A 17,667-nucleotide genomic window follows, 5' to 3' on the forward strand; every position below is an offset into this window, starting at 1 on the left:
CAGTGTAAACTGACCTCCATTTCCTCACCATTACCTTTCCTTATTACATCTGTGTCACTAGTCGCTTATCAGTTGGAAGATGGGATGTTTCAGTTGTGTTACTGTGTCTTCTCTGTATAGAACAGCCCAGCCAAATCAGCTCAGACCTTCCCCACAGACTGGTTGATCTACGATGAGATGAGCCGAGGCCACAGGATGGCCAGTGTCCGCTGTTGCTCTATGATGACTCCCATCACTGTGGCCATATTTGGAGGCTGTGCTAAACTACCCAGCTCTGCCCTGCAGGAACCTGCTCTACAGAAAGGTGCTGGTAAGTCATTTAAATGTCATGAATTCAGCCTGCTATAGACAGCCGACCTGTGTTCTTTCATAGGGCCCTCCACAGACTAGAGCCTCACTCCTCTCCCCTTCCCACTCCCACTCTTCAGGCCTCTCCCCCTGTCTGCTGGAAAAGAGATTTTAAAAAGTATTATAAATAGTCTACAATTTACTGAAAAAAATAAAAAGGTCTACAATGTGACTTTTTTAAATTAATTAGGGAGGCAGGACTGCAAAGATGTATTCAAGGGGATGTGCAAATGTTCAGAGTGGCCAGTGAAAGAAAGATGCACATAAAAGATATTAACTTAATTTTCCTGGCTGTTTTATAAAAAATTTCTGGTTTTTCCCTCCAATGTTTTTCTGTAATTATTAGGGCCAGGGGGCAATCGCACCGAGCACTGGTCTGATTGGTGGACCCCAACGCCCTTGATCCTTTGATGTGATTTCAGTTACAGATACACGCACGCACACAGACATGCGTGCGTAACCACGCACACTCCTCCAGATACACATGCTACACACACACACACAAACACACACACGTAACTTTATGTGATTTTAGTTACACACACACACACGTAAGCGTGCACACTCCTCCAGATACACATGCTTCACACACAAACACACACACACTCGCGCGTAAGCGCACACACTCTTCCAGATACACATGCTTCACACACACAAACACACACAGGTAACTTTATGTGATTTTAGTCACACACACACACACACACACACACACACACACACACACACACACACACAAATGCGCGCGTAAGCACCCACACTCCTCCAGATAAACATGCTTCACACACACATTTTGAGGTTAAAGGGCATAGGTTGCTATAATAATAAATAATAAATAAATAAGTAAATACTTGAAAAGGAATGCTTGTTGTAGGTGTGCTCCTTGTATATTATATAGTATCATAACATTACTTAATTGTTTGAAATCTCTGAAGAATCTCATCATAGTGTACACACACCGGCAGTAGCCCCGTGGCCCTTTCAGAATTTCCCCAGAGGAAATTTTCTAGTTCTAAATATTATACTGTAGAACAATTTATAATCAAATGATGAAAAGGAACCATTTTCTAGACTGAACAGCACATTTAAATTAAACATGTAGTAGATTAAGGTATTAAACTCTGACAATATTAAATACCTTAATTTGAGCAGTTTATGTTTGTAGAAGTAGTCATACAGAACTTTTTACAGAGCGTTTCATGACTAACGCAACACACACTTCTCACATGCACCAATGCAGGCTCGCTGTTGGAGGTTTTTATAATCCACTTCCACTCTCTGCTAATATGTTTGAGATGGCATTCAATCTCAAATCAATCAAATCAAAATTACTTTATTTAATGAGACAGCCTGATGGCTGTAGGAGAGAAGGATCTTTTGAATCTCTCTGTCCTGCAACAGAGAGAGGAGCCGTCCACTGCTGTTTTTTTGGTCCATAAAGGTTTTGTGTAGCGGATGACCTGGGTATTTCAAGATGGTCTCGAAACGTACTCTTATTTGAAAATGAAGTTTGAAAATGACAAAATTCCCGGTACTGGGCTGAACTAAATGAATTAAAAATATAATCTGATGACAGGGAAGGGATCAGGGGCAGTTTGTTGCACTCGAGTCCTCCAATCTGAAACAAACTAGAGTTATTACACCAAGCCTATTATAAAAAGTAACAAAGCTAACTAAAGCTAACAGAATGAACATTTGTGTAAAGAGATAAACATTTTGATGAGTAACGTCACTTTTAAATTGTCGTCCGTGAAAACTAGAACTTATAGCACTTTTGTCTAAAAACTAAGATTGAATAAAAAAGGAACACTGCTTTGCTGATTACTATATTTTGACAGAAGTTGAATCATATGTTCATATTCTTTTTTTAGACAGTCTGCTGGATGACGTCAGTGACAGTGAGACAGAGGATCTGGCTGAAATGAGGATTGATGATTGGCTCATGTTCCAAATGGACAGAGAGGTGATTGAACTCAGCTGTCAACATTGACCTTTTAATTTGAATGATATTATATAGATTTATACAATAGAATAGATAGTTGTTTTGTGTTCAATGTCAGTGGTTCCCAAACATTTAGCTTTGTACAAATGAATGTGTACATGCTACACTGTCACAGTCGTAATGTACAAAGACATAATGTAAATACAAATATATAGGTGTAATAATTCTTTATATACATGTGTTTACCTACGTACTTATATATTTATTACTTCTCATTATGCAGCTTTTACAGTTACTCCATTACACTTTATCCATTTCACAATTACTCCTCCTTACTCTACCACACATTTATTTTATATTTAACATATATATATTAGTGTATATATTATATGTAGCATGTGTATTTTAACTCCCACACTATTGTTTGTCTTAGATTCTTATTTTACTTGTGATTTTCTTTTTATATATATTTGTAGTTTTTGCATTTTTGGTGGAAGCCTGAGCCAAAAATTGCTTTTCAGTGATTGTTGTGCCTACGACAATTATGAACTTCAAACTTGAAATCAGGAAAAGAAACAAATCAGTTGTTAGACTATATTTCCTTTCGTCTCTTTGGTTAGTTATTCATATTTTGTACTAAATCTTACCTGCATTACTTGTTGTGTATTGTGTTGTCAGGCTGCAGGACTGGTGTTTGAACTGAGGCAGAAGTGGCAAAATTTGTTCATCAAGAGGATCCGTTGTCCTACAAAGCCCTGGTCTCAACAAGACGAGGCCATCATCAGGACACTGGTTTCGGTATGGCAGATTCTCTTTTCTTTCTCTAAATTTACCATCTGTTTTGCAGGGGGTAACTAGCCCCAATTGTGTCACATGATTTGTTGCTCTGATTGGTTGTTGGTCTATTCAGAGGCATTTTTGTCTGCCCCTGTTGAAAACGCCCCTTGGAAATCAAAAATGAACTGAGAGGTTCCAGACTAATTCCCATTTATGAATAAAGTTAACAATGCCAGGCTACAGTGGCTTGCAAAAGTATTCTTCCCCCTTGGATGTTTCACCCTTTTGTTGCTTTTACACATGACATCATGGTCAATATAATTTTGCCTTTTTTTAAAAGAATTTGCAAAGAACCCTCTTTAATATCAAAGTGAAAACAGATTTTTACAAAATAGTATAAATTAATAAAAAATATATTAGGTAAAATGAATGATTGCATAAGTATTAATCCCCTTTAAAGTAACTGATCTAATTCAACAAAGTTCCAGCTGGTTAATGCAGCAGAGTCACAGTTAGTGAAATGGAGATCACCTGAGTGCAGTTGATGTGTGTCAAGTGATCGTAGTATAAAAACATGTGTCTGGTAGGGCCAGTCTCTGGTTCATCACTATTCCTCCTACAATTGTACCATGAAGACAAAAGAACACTTCTAGTAACTCAGAGAAAAGATCATTGAACAGTATAGGTCAGGAGATGGCTACAAAAAAATGACTGGACCAGCTGACTGGACATCCCACAGAGTTCAGTTAACCCATCATTAAGAAATGGAAGCAGTATGGCACTTGTTTAAATCTGCCTAGAGATGGCCGTGCTCACAATCTGAGTGACCTGACAAGAAGAAGACTGGAGAGGGTAGGGTAGGACCACTCTGCAGGAGTTATAAGCTTTGGTGGCTCAGATAGGAGAGACTGTACATACAACAACTGTTGCCAGGTAGGCCTGGGACGATAACAAATTTTGCTGGACGATATATTGTCCCACAAATTATTGCCGATAAACGATATTATTGTCAACATGATAATATATCATAATAATGCACACCCTTTCCAATACAATATACTTTTATTTCTCAGTGTTTTTTACCATTGTAATTGTAATTTTAAGAATGTTTAAATATCCTAAATAAATAAAACAAACATTTTTTTTTTTTTTTTAAAGGGCAGCATTTATTTTGCGATGTAGCAAACTCCACTTTCTGTGAGCGCACATTGTTTATATTTACTTTGTCGACCAGTGTTGACTGTCGGGACGAAGGCTCTGCATCTCCAGGTGCAGTTTTTTTCCCCAGCTGGGAAAACTGGGTCGGGTGGTTCTGCTTTAGATGGGCATGCAAGTTTGTTGTGGTGGCTTTTTTTGTTGCCACCACTTTTGAACAAATTCGGCATACAGGCTCGTCCGTGTGTTGATGGGCTCACCTTTTTCATTCGGTTTGAAACCGACATATTCCCACACCGGGGCTGTGGCATTTGGCTTTGCAATCATCTTTATTCCTCGCGTTGCTCCGCACGAGGCTCACCTGCTGCACTCTGTGTGTAGCCAATGCTAGCGGCCCAGCCTTCCCCCCAGAGACAAAGAGACTGGATGACTGACAGGAGGGTTCACTCCGCTCATTCTGCTATGGAACAAAATTGCCCAGGTGCTGAGATCGAGCACAGAGTGAACCCTCTTGTCATCCAGCCTGCTTGGAGGCAACAGACGAGGAAAACAAACACGCATGCGCATGGCGATATATCGAGGCCGGCAAAATTATTGAGTTCATTTAATTTATCGTGCGATTAATTGATTTATTGATTATCGGCCCAGGCCTATTGCCAGGTTCTTCACCAGTCGGAGCTGTGCGGGAGAGAAAAAAAAAAGCTCATCAAATCTCGCCTTGAATTCACCCAAATGCATGTGGGGGACTCCAGGGTCAATTTGAAGAAGGTTCTACGGTCTGATGAGACAAAAACAGACCTTTTTGGCTATCAGACTAGACACTATGTTTGGCGAACACCAAACACTGCACATCACCACAAACGCACCATCTCCAGTGTGAAGCATGGTGGTGGCAGCATCATCCTCTGGGGATGCTCCTCAGCAGCAGGTCCTGGAAGGCTGCAGGACCAGTCTTCTTCTTGTCAGGTCACTCAGATTGTGAGGACGGCCAGCTCTAGGCAGATTTAAACAAGGTCCATACTGCTTCCATTTCTTAATGATGGTTTAACTGAACTCTGTGGGATGTCCAGTGAGTTGACATTTATTTGTAGCCAACTCCTGACTTCTACTTTACAATGATCTTGATGATGATCTCTGAGTTTTGTCTTCATGTTACAATTGTAGCAGGAATAGTGATGAACCAGAGACTGGACCTCCCAGACACATGTTTTTTTATACTACAATCACTTGACACACATCAACTGCACTCCACATCCATTTCACTAACTGAGACCTTATAGATTGACAAGATTTCTTAAATTAAGATTATTATTAAATCTAGAAATAAGCATGTTCTACACTTAAAATAAGAAATAACCTCTTAAAACAAGATAAATTAAAGCTGCAGGCAGCGATGAACTGGCCCGAGCAGAGTGTACTGCAAATTATTTGTTTTTTACCAAGATAAAAAAAAACTTTAGATTTAGAAGTGTTAGATAATTGATCTTGTTTTAAGAGTTAATTTCTTATTTTAAGAGTTCAACATGCTTATTTCTAGATTTAATAATCTTAATTTATGAAATCTTGTCAAGTGAAATTATCTGTCCATGCAGCAAGATCGTTTCCCTCAGATTTAGTGTTTTTATCTTGTTTTTAGACACACCTTTTTTACAGTGTAGTGTTAGGGCCTGAAAATTACATTAAATAAATGGATGTATTATATTTGTTTAAAACAATCAATGTTGAAGATGTAATACAGTAACAAAGATGAATTCTTTACAATAAACGAAAAGGTGCAGTTATAGTGTATATGCCTGACTAACAATACATCCATGATGTATTGTTAGTATTGGTAGTACATGGCAGTATTGTATGTGCCATGATGAATAATTTAAAGCAGGAACCAAACTCTGGCTCCATAATATAACAAAACTATTAAACCCTGATTAGAAGTTCCTGTTGGCTCACTGTCTTCTCCTTTTACTCTGTATCTCTACTACTATTAGTTAGGCTGAGAAATAGCCAGATATCTTATCTGGCTGATCTTTGCATAGCTAAAGTGACATTTTGTTATTTTCATGTTTGGATTTTTAAATTGGCTCTGAATTTTCAATCTCTGCTTTAATGGTATTAAATGTTAGTTAATGTACACCTCATTCACGAGACCCCTGGATATGCTTTGTATCTTTAATTTACTAATAATTAAAGGTGTTTGCAGTATGGTATGCAGTTTAGTGTAATGACTAAAGGTCAAACTGATGTTCCTCAGGTTCTTGCAGCAGAGGAGCAGGGAGCAGGCCTGCAGCAGCCCACAGGGATTGGCCAGCGACCTCGACCCATGTCATCGGAGGATGGGCCTCAGGCTTCTATGAGGAACGTCAAGAACAGCCCCCAAATACCCACCATCACCACCAACGACAAGTATGAAAAACAATGTGGTTCTTAATGATATTTACATTTAACTGTCCAGGATCCATCTCAGGACAAAAATGAGCAATCATCTCCCTTGCCCTCATTTAGCTCCTGCTTAAACTGTTACATTCTGACACACAGCACCTGGACTTCATATAGTGTGACATCATTTTCACTGAACAAAACATCCTTTTTTATATCTATATAACGTTATATATAACTTCATTGACTCGTTGCCGTGGATACGCATTGTTCTGCTTCTCTCCTGATGACGGCTCATCTTGTTAGTGACCTGTCAATCAAAGGTAGCCACGCCCCAAATCATACGATTCTTTATCTTCTATTTTCTTCTAAATGGGGCCATAATTAGAACTATTGACATCAAATTGTTTGAAGAAGATTTTTTTACTAGTGACCATAGTGAGACCATAGTGTTGTCCTAAAAAAAAATTCTGAGGTAATAGATCAAGTGGGAAGTTTTCTCATTTTAAATTGAAATAAATGGACAGAAATGCTTCTGCAGCCACCATCAGCGCCCCCTGCTGGAATTTTCTGTAGCAGCTTAAGGCACTTCCTGGCGCATCCCTGCTCAGACCTGGAGGTTGCCTCCTCGCTCACATGGGCCAAGACCACCCTTGCAGAAAAAATGGAATTGAAATGAATCAAATCAGACAAGAAAACAAGAAGACATCTTACTACAATATGATAAAACAGGTAGAACAAATAGGTCAGAAATAAAGGCCTGAGATAAATAAAGATCCAGGCTGGTGTCTGATAATGTAGAACAATTGGTCATGTTCTATTTTCAAGTTTAACTCCTACTCCTACTATTTTTTACCAACTCCCTTTAGGTCTTGGAGGATGCCAGCAACCCCAAGCGTGCTGCAGATGAAAACCCCCAGCAGAGATGAGGCCTCCCTGCCCATGAATCTCCTCTACGATGAGCCTCACTCCTCCACTAATTCTTCCTGCTCTGTGGCCATGGACAGTCCATCTGACAGAACCTGTCCCTCCTCAGGAAAGGTATTTGCTGTCTGCCAGGCATTATGTGCAGTTAACATCCGACAAACGGAGAATTTCTGTTTGACGAGTAAATCTCAGAAAGCTCTCCAACGCACTGGCCGGTAATTTATGTAAGAAAAGAAAACATGCTGAGCTACAGTTAGCTACTATGTGTCGATATTTACAAGGAGTGCATCAATCTTTAAAACAGAAACCCACCGACAAAGCAAATACAAAAATAATTTGGGTGAGACATGGACGTTTGGAGGGAGAGGAGTTATAACAGGCTGGCTGCAGTATGATTTAAGTCTATATTCAACATGATACCTTATTTTTATCATTGAAATGTACTGTAACAAGTTCAAGTTACTTTATTTGTACCCAGAGGTAGATTTTGTTTGCAGTATAGAGTCATTATACACACACACAAAAGAGGCACATATCACACATCATTCAATTTAAGACAGTGGGAGTTAAGAAATGGCAAATTAAATAAAAAATAAAATAAAATTCAAAATTATTAAAAGTTCCTAACAGGTCCAGACTATACTTAGATATTGATGTGAACTAAAATACGAATAGCAAAAAAAGAAGACAGAAAAAAAAAACAGCAAAATAAAATTAGATTAAAACTTAGATAAAGGTTAAAATGTACATATAGAAATATTAAATACATACATAAAAGCAACAATAAATAAACACCTGTGCAAAGCATAGCTATGACTTGTTCCTCAGTGTAATGGCTGCAGGGACAGGGTTTTTGTGTCTTTTTGTTCTACATCAAGGGATTGTAAACCTACGCCCAGAGGGAAGAAGCTGAAACTCTGCAATGGATGGGAACTGTCGTTTAACTAACCAATATATATGTGACACAAAATGGCGATTTATTATTTTGGCCAGTAAAAAATGTGCTTTGATGGTTTATTCACTTCGGCCAGTGTGTCAAAAAGTTCAGCCCCCACTGTGTTTGTCCCAGTAAGAGTGAGGCTCATCATGGAGCATTCCACTTCATTAACTGCTTTGTGAGCTGTTAGTGGACAGTTATCCTGCTTCTCTCATCAGCAAAGGAGGACATTAGTTTTGGTCACTGTGAGCTGTGTTGAATCCTCATCTGAAGGAGAGGTTTGGCAGGTCACCCTGAGGGCCTTTGGGTTTTGAATTTCAGAAGTAACAATCATCTCAACAAATAATGGATGGATGGATGGATAGATGGATAGATAGATAGATAGATAGATAGATAGATAGATAGATAGATACTTTATTGTCCTTTTCAGTAAATTTGTTTTCGCAGCCTGTACATGTACTTCGAACATAATACACACATAGACACAGGATACATAAAGACACCACGGCACATCAAAAATATACACTTAGTCCACCACATTTATCACATTTAACTCTCCAGCATAGCATAGCTTTGTTTATAGCTGATACAGCTAAAGGTACAAAACTTCTGCTGCAACGAGCACATTTACATGTCAGGGTGCTGTATCTGCGGCCAGATGGTAAAAGCAGAAATGTTGAGTTGAGGGGGTGGCTGGGATTGTGTGCTATGCTAAGGGAGACCAATGATTTTGGAGCCATGATGTGTAATGCATGCTAGTGTGTTCCTGTTTGAGGTGGTTAACATGTATAAGATGCAGGTTGAACAGACTCTTCCACGGATTCACAGTTAATCATAGTGGGGTTATGGGTGGGGTTGTGGATGGGTGCTGGAGGTGTTGATGATCAGTTCTTTTGTTTTCTTGTCGCTAAGTTCGAGGTTATTGTTTATGCACCATTGTCAGATTAAGTGAACTTCTTTGTCAGTTAGACCCACTCTTGTTTTTCACCCCTTGTTTCCAGCAGATCTCAAAGCCAATGTCCCCTCAGCGGGTTTTTTCATCAGTGCGGTATTTCATCATGAAGAGCAGCAATGTCAGGAACATAGAAATTTCTCAACAGAAAGGTATCTGGTCCACCACTCCAAGCAATGAGACCAAACTGAACAAGGCCTTCCTGGAGACTAACCTCATCATCCTCATCTTCTCTGTTCAGGGCTCTGGACACTTCCAGGTAACACTCCTATATGTGTAGTTTAGTTTTTATTACCATAGACCAGGGATGGGCAACTTAAATGCTGGAGGGGGCCACAATTTTTCATGGACACTACCACAGGGCCACATATAGGACCGTGTACTTAACCAGATATGATGAAACTGCAATATTAAATGGTAAATGCTATAGAGCGCTTTTATCCAAAGCACTTTACACTACACACTACGCTCATTCAACCGTTCACACACACATTCATACTGGTTGCCGAGGCTACCAGGGCACACTGGTGCCACCTGCCACCATTGGGAATTCATTCACACACCAATGAATGCAGCATTGGGAGCAATTTGGAGTTCAGTATCTTGCTCAAGGATAATTCTACATGCCATGGTCGGGGATCGAACCACCAACCTTCCGGTTACTGGACGAAAGCTCTACCAACTGAGCCAGTAACTTAACATATTCCATGCTCAAATGCATGTATAACAGTATAAATAGGAATACAAAAGGTTTGAAGCAAATAAAAAATAACCACTTACTGTGATTTCTTTTTTTTTAGTGCAAGAACAGCAGACCAACATTAATTGCAAGAAGTAATTTTGTGCATTTTTACACTGGACTTTTAAGATTTCATGATCAAATGCATGTAGTTGTACTGAGGGCCACTTCAAGTGAGGGTGCGGGCCGTATGCGGCCCCCCGGGCCTCCAGTTGCCCATCCCTGTTTTAGACCATACATGCCAGAATACTGACCCCACTGTAAAAGTGCAATAGCAAAAAGACAAAAGCAATATGTGTCTTTCACAGGGCTACGCTCGTATGACATCAGTCATCAGTCAGGAGAGCTGCCACGACTGGGGCTTCATGGGACTAGGAGGGGTTTTCAGCGTGGAGTGGACTCACAAGGAGAGTCTTCCTTTCCAGTGCACCCAACACATTCTCAACCCATGGAACGACAACAAGAAGGTCCAGATCAGCCGCGACGGACAGGTAAGAGTACTTCTGTGCTGAGTCTGTTCATGTCATAGATGCTTCTTTCATTATGGCCACGGGGCAATCACACCGAGCACTATTGTTATGCTGTGGATTTTTTTCTTCTTCCTCTTCCGGACGCAATTTCGTCCCGCTACAAATTATATATCAAAATGTGCGGTTTGATCGGGATCGGCGTGCTATTACTTTTCTCTACAGAATACAATTTTTTTTTTTTTTTTTTTTTGAAAACTGCGCTTCAGGTTCAAATTCCACTCTACAGAAATAATTTATACATAGAAACGTAGGAAAATTTGTCTTCTCACTCACAATCCTCTGGTAAAGCTGTCAGAGTTATAGTTTGGGCGTAGAACGCACAGATGAACCACCAACACGCACCAACAGCCTCATTGGCTCCCATATTAAAAACGCAGGAAGATTTCTGTAGAAAAGCATATTTAACAGTTTTTCAATTCGCTCTTACAAAGCCATTTCTTCATTTTTCTTCACAAAAACATATGTAGCTGTTCAGGAAGAACTCAGGACGCTCAAAGTGAAGTCGGATCAATGATAGCTATTATGGTTTTGCCAAAAATGCTTTTTGTTCGAGGCCAGAAATTCCAGTCTGTCCACCTCTGGCTGCTGTCACTATTCCGGGACATTGGCAGTTGGTGGCAGTTAATTCTGTTGATTGCTCTGCTCTGATTGCCTTTGATCCTTTGATGTGATTACAGATACACGCACACACACATGCGTACGTAAGCGTGCACACTCCTAAAGATACACATGCTTCTCTCACACACACGTGTAACTTTATGTGATTTTAGTTACACACAGACATACAGTGCTCCTTGTTTATTATATAGTATCATAACATTACTAGTATTAATTAAAGAGGAAATTTTCTAGTTTCATTTGCATTCTGTGTTTTCCTCCTGAAACACTATAGAAGCTTTGTGATGTTAATAATTGGAAAGAATTAGCATTTTTAACTGTAAAGGATACATTAAACTGGTCAGTAAGAAAGTGGTAGTGTTGTCTTTTTGACAGTGGATGATGCACTTTTTTACTCTCTGAATGACCGCATTTAACATTTTCCCCATCTCTTTTGTTGTCTCCTGTAGGAGTTGGAGCCGGCAGCAGGCAGCCAGCTGTTGTTACTGTGGGACAGAAACCCAGAGAATCAGGTTCAATAAGAGGCAGCGGCACAACTCCTCTGCACCACGTTTTTTTCTTACTAAAGCAAGATGACAGGAACAATAGATGAACTGATTCATTTGAAAGTTCAGCACTTTCTGTTCTCATTCAAGTTCTCATTCAGTTTTTATCCCTTGCATTCAAAATGATAATTAAGTTTTAAGCAAACGGTGTGTTCCATTTTTTTTTTAATCAAACATGAATAAGAATGAATTAAACAGTTTGTATCACTGTTTTGTTTCTGATTTGATAAATCTAGATGCTATAGCAGTTCATTCAGGTTGTTGCAATGATGTTTATAGTAATGTTTTGAGTGACAGACATGTACACTAATGTACACATAAATGATGCTTCACATCCATGTGATCATCCATATGTGTATATAAATATATATATTTATATATATATGTTAATAGTATTTTAATCTGAAACTTTAAAATTGTTCATTTTTGCTTTCTGTCTGAGGAGAGGTGAAAAGTTGACTTCCGGTGTACTCATGATTGTGTTAATGGGTTGACAAAAATAAACATTTCTTCTTACATCTTATAACCTGTCAGTGTGGTTGGAATGTCCATCTGCCAGAATCCAGAAGACGACAGGATTTTTAAAAATATATATACATTCACCCTGTATTACTATTAGGGTTGGGCGATATGGACCAAAAGTCATATCCCGATATGACAAATGTTCAGTCAAAGTCAAATATGACATGTGACAAGTAGTTTTATTGAAACCGTTTATTTAAGTGAACATAAATACTGTATAACAACAGGAGAATCCTTTTTTAAAAAAAAATCAAAGCTCCATAAAGTGCATATTTCAATAAGTAAAAAATCTTAAATAAAAAAAGCCTATGCAATAAAATAGGCCAATCTTTTTCTGGAATGAATATTTATATGAGAAAAGAATAATGAACATTACAAAATAACTAAATATGACAAACCCTAGTAAGGGCAGCATTTATATATAAAGAAAGATTTTTTTAACTATATCAATATATGGTAATTCCACACATTTAAAAATATATCAATATATCGCCCAGCCCTAATTACTATTGCAGATATTTCTACTGCAGTTGTAGCCAGTGCTTTGTATGGTTTTTGCTCTGGGTTTTCCCTTGTTCTGTGCTTGACAGAAGCTCTTAAGATGTTATATAGAGATGTTATATATATATTGCTATTGGATAAATAAAACTACTGTACTGCCATTAAATCTTACAGTGGAAATGGATAATGTAATCAGTATTTTGATTATGGGGTGACAGTGTAGTAATTATCCTCATTGAACATGTATCAAAGATATTTCAATAATGGAAAATTATCTTTTTTTTAGCAAAGATGCAAATATAAGATTATCAATTTGGGTAAATTTGTTATCTGTAAAGCACATCAACATCAGAACACTGAAGCTAACTGTGTGATGAACGTAATGCTGCTGCTGTTATTTCCCTTGAAAGACAAAAGTATCATTCTCACTTAAATGGTCATCCAAGAATGCATTTTATAGAGCCAACATTTCATCATATGTAAAACGTGAAGATCAAAATTAGGGCTTTTCCACTACTGGGTAATAGCCGGACAATACCCGGAATGGCGGGTCTCACTTGCCGAAACGCCCCTAATTTGAATACGAGCAGTCCTGAGCAGGCGGCAATCTCCGTGTCTGAGCAGGGGGCGCTAAGTTTGGCTGCAAAAAAGTCTGCCCATTCATTTCAGTGCAAAATCAGAAAACTTCCCACTTGATTTATTACCTCAGAATTTTTTTTTAGGACAACACTATGGTCTCAATCACTGGGAAGAAATCTTCAAGACAATTTGATGTTGATATTTCAAAATAATGGCCCCATTTAGAAGAAAATGGAAAATAAAGAATCGTATGATTTGGGGTGTGGCTTCTTTTGATTGACAGGTCACTAACAAGGCGAGCCATCATCAGGAGAGAAGCAGAACAATGCATATTAACGACAACGTGTCACTAAAGTCATATAACTTTGACCCTTTCACTGTATTTTCACTTAATGAGAGTTTATTTGAATGTTTTGTCCAGTAAAAATGTCTTGTTCAGCGTTTGGTTGGACTAACAGACACTCCAAGGAGTGCTCAGTAGTGCTAAGTAACGTACATTTTGTTTTTGTTTGTTGCTAGCCAAAACTAACATCCCAGTTAATGCTCCAGTTAATGCTAACATGAATTAGCAGCAGCTTCTCTCAGTCAGGTTTAGGTGTAGAGAGGCTGTAGTCAGTGATCACATCCCTCTCCTCCTCCACAGTCCAGATATGGTCTGCTCCCCGTATCGGAAACAAGATGGCGACGAGTGTAACGCTGAACTTGATGCTTCCAACGGGCCACAAACCAATGGGTGACGTCACGGTGACTACGTCCATTATTTATACAGTCTATGGTTTGAACACTAACAAATCACCTGGCACAGATGGCTTTCCTCTGGAAACAAGTCAATAAAAGATGACCTGCTCCCCTTGTTGGAGTCCAGTTTTATTTTCTAAAAGGAGTCTCTCTCCCTCCCTCTTGGAGGAGGCCTTCATATCAGTGATCCCCAAAGAAGGTAAGGAAAGAGTGGACAGTAAAGGGTACAGACACATTAGTGTCCTAAATTCAGACTACAAACTGTATGCCACCATTCTAGCAAAAATAATGGAACCTGTAATGTCCTTTTAATAGATGAGGACCAAACAGGATTCATAAAGAACAGACAAACACAGGACAATATAAGAAGAGCCTTACACACCATCAACGGATTAACAAAGACCAAATTAGTACCATTATTCTCAGTTTAGACTCTGAAAAAGATTTAGATTCAGTCGGGTGGGAATTTCTATAACCAGTAATGAAGAGATTTGGCTTCAGTAAGGATTTTATACACTGTATCCAGGCACTTTACTCATCCCCTACTGCGAGAATTAAGGTTAACGGCAGTCTGTCTAATTCCATAACTTTACAACGTGGTTGTAGGCAGGGCTGTCCTCTCAGCCCCAACCTATTTAATTTATCCATCAAACCTTTAGCCCAAGTAATACGTCAGGAGACAGGATTACATGGTATCTCCATGTGAGGAGTGGAGTATAAAATAAGTCTGTATGCAGACGATGTATTGATCACAATAAAGGATCCTGATTCAGGCCTGCCTCTATAAATGAAAGTGCTGGAAACATATGGGGATTATTCAGGTTATGTCCTAAATATACATAAAACACAGGTTATGTCACTTAATTACACACCTACAGAAGATCTCAACGCAGTGTATAGTTTTAATTGGAACTCATCTTATATTTAATACCTGGGAATGAGTTTGCCTAAAGAAATGTCGCAATTATTACAGATAAAACTACTTAGATGGCCAGCTCATGACCCTGAATTCACACCAGCATCACTAGATCATAAATATAAACAATGGACCCATTATGGTGTTACTGCTGTATGCAAAATTGTTTAAAAATGGGAGCTTAACAGCTTTAACAATTTATGTCAAATGTATGGGTTGGGTGGGCAAGACTTTTACAGGTACTTAGAGTTCCGTGATTATTTTTGTAAAAAGCTGAAAGGTTGTAATCCAGCAGAGCCACAAGTGGTTATTCATATATTTGTGGAGGCTTTCAACTCTGGGAATATTAAAGGACTTATAAGCAAGTTATACCATTCAACACCATCCAACCCAAGATACTCAAAAACAAGCTCACAGAGATGGGAGAGGATCTTTCCTTCATCTCCTGGATCACAGATTACCTGACAGGAAGACCACAGTATGTCAGGTTGGGGAACTGTTTCTGGGACATTAATGAGCAGCACAGGGGCTCCACAAGGGACTGTTCTGGCTCCATTCCTGTTCACACTGTACACAGCAGACTTCAAATACAACTCTGAGTCCTGCCACATCCAGAAGTACTCAGAGGACACTGCTATTGTGGCGTGTATCAGGAATGGACAGGAATCTGAATATAGGGATCTGATAAAAGCCTTCAGTGACTGGAGTCACAAGAACTTTCTCCTTCTGAACACCTAAAAGACTAAGAAAATTATCATAGATTTCCTCAGGTTCAAGCCCCCCCTTCAGCCAGTGAATACCTGTGGGGTGGACATCGAGGTGGTGCCAAGTTATAAGTATCTAGGTATATACCTGGATAATAAGTTGGACTGGTCCCTAAACACAGACGCTCTCTACAAAAAGGGGCAGAGCCGCCTCTTTTGCTTAAGGAAGCTCAGATCTCTTGACATCTGTAGTAAGATGCTGCAGATGTTTTATCAGTCTGTGGTGGTAGTGTGTTGTTTTATGCTGCAGTCTGCTGGGGAGGCAGCATCAGACACAGAGATGCAAGGCGGTTGGACAGACTGGTCTAAAGAGCTGGTTCTGTGGTTGGAGCCAGGTTGGACACACTGGAGGAGGTGGTGGAGACATGCACTGTCAACATGTTGGAGGCCATCCTGAAGTACCCAGATCATCTGCTACACAAAACCTTTATGGACCAAAAAAAACAGCAGTGGACGGCTCCTCTCTCTCTGTTGCAGGACGGAGAGATAGAAAAGATCCTTCTCTCCTACAGCCATCAGGCTGTCTCATTCTAACAGAGATTCTACCAGACTAACTGAATTTACCCTCGGGGATAAATAAAGTAATTTTGATTTGATTTGATTTGATTTGATTTTGATCAGAACTTTTGGGGAATCAGGGTTGTAACTAGATAACCCTGGGTTGACTTACTGAAATAATAACCAACGGCATAGGGCCACTTAGCCTTATTGTTGTTAGGTTAAGTGAAGCCAGAAAATGAAAAGATACCCTGGATATGTTAAACCTGCCTTGTAGCACAGGGCCCAGGTTGGCAGCCAGATCTATATGATGTTACAAATGATTTTGCCATCAGGAAGGCAAAAGTTCTTAGAGAAGAAAGTCATGGCTCTAAAGTAATTGCTGATTTATTGTTTTGGTTCTGATTAAAATGTTGAAGTTCTACCCGTTTTTAGTTATTATTTATTTATTTATTTGTAATAATTGTATGTTCTTCACGATATTAACTAGTGCATTACATGGTTACATGGTCCATACACTCTACATTCGGAACATGACCATTCATAGTGTTAGGGGGTAGAAGATAAGTATTGTATTTACTGTACTCTATCTAAAGATAGTGTTACTGCTAATAGGTCCCACTTTAGTCTTTATATGCTTAGTTATATAATTAATATTTACAATCCACAAGTTGGTTCAGTGCCATGTAAAGTGGCACTATTCAAGGTTATTATAGTTAACAAACACTAACGAAATAACAAAAACTAGAATTGAAAAAACATTTTCGTTAACTGAAATAAAATAAAAACGAGAATTAAAAAAAAAAGATAACTAACTGAAACTGTATTGTGTGGTTACAAACCTAACTAAAACTAACTTAAATTATAATGAAAATACCCTTCGTTTTCATCTTTGTCAACTTTTTTCATACGTAAACCTTTTTGGTTGATATGAAATCTATTTCATCTATCTGGTTTTATGACTTAATAAACTCATTGGGGCTGAGATGGATCAGACAAAGGAAATAAAGGAACATTTATTGTGACCTTATTGAATCTGGCACCCAACAAATACCCCATTACAAAAAAACTAAAACTAACACTAAAACTAATAAAAACTAAACTACAACTAAGCATTTTCCAAAAAATGAAAACGAATTAAAACTAGCAAACTCACTCTAATAACTAATTCAAACTAACTGAATTTGAAAACAAAAATTGACAAAGAAATTAAAACTAAAACTAATGAAAAATCCCAAACTATTATAACCTTGGCACTAGTTACAATGATGGGGCCACCCTACACCAAATCCTGCTTAGGGCCCCT

The 17,667-nt window shown here is 38.8% G+C and overlaps 1 protein-coding gene across 5 annotated transcripts in view; it reads left to right on the forward strand.

Moving 5' to 3' along the window:
* ythdc2 (YTH domain containing 2) overlaps positions 1–12,052 on the forward strand; it is a 49,769-nt gene extending 37,717 nt beyond the window's left edge. For 2 of the 5 annotated variants that reach the window (XM_059358356.1, XM_059358357.1), the window contains exons 24-31: positions 121–310; positions 2,220–2,311; positions 2,969–3,088; positions 6,471–6,622; positions 7,465–7,636; positions 9,461–9,670; positions 10,459–10,641; positions 11,748–12,052. In XM_059358356.1, coding sequence (XP_059214339.1) covers positions 121–310; positions 2,220–2,311; positions 2,969–3,088; positions 6,471–6,622; positions 7,465–7,636; positions 9,461–9,670; positions 10,459–10,641; positions 11,748–11,819 — 1,191 coding nt within the window. In that variant the 3' untranslated portion in view covers positions 11,820–12,052. The remainder of the gene's footprint in view (positions 1–120; positions 311–2,219; positions 2,312–2,968; positions 3,089–6,470; positions 6,623–7,464; positions 7,637–9,460; positions 9,671–10,458; positions 10,642–11,747) is intronic. The other 3 variants (XM_059358358.1, XM_059358360.1, XM_059358359.1) reach the window with 2 other exon arrangements.
* Positions 12,053–17,667: the final 5,615 nt, after the last annotated feature.

This window comes from Centropristis striata, chromosome 19, assembly GCF_030273125.1.
Source record: "Centropristis striata isolate RG_2023a ecotype Rhode Island chromosome 19, C.striata_1.0, whole genome shotgun sequence".
NCBI lineage: Eukaryota > Metazoa > Chordata > Actinopteri > Perciformes > Serranidae > Centropristis > Centropristis striata.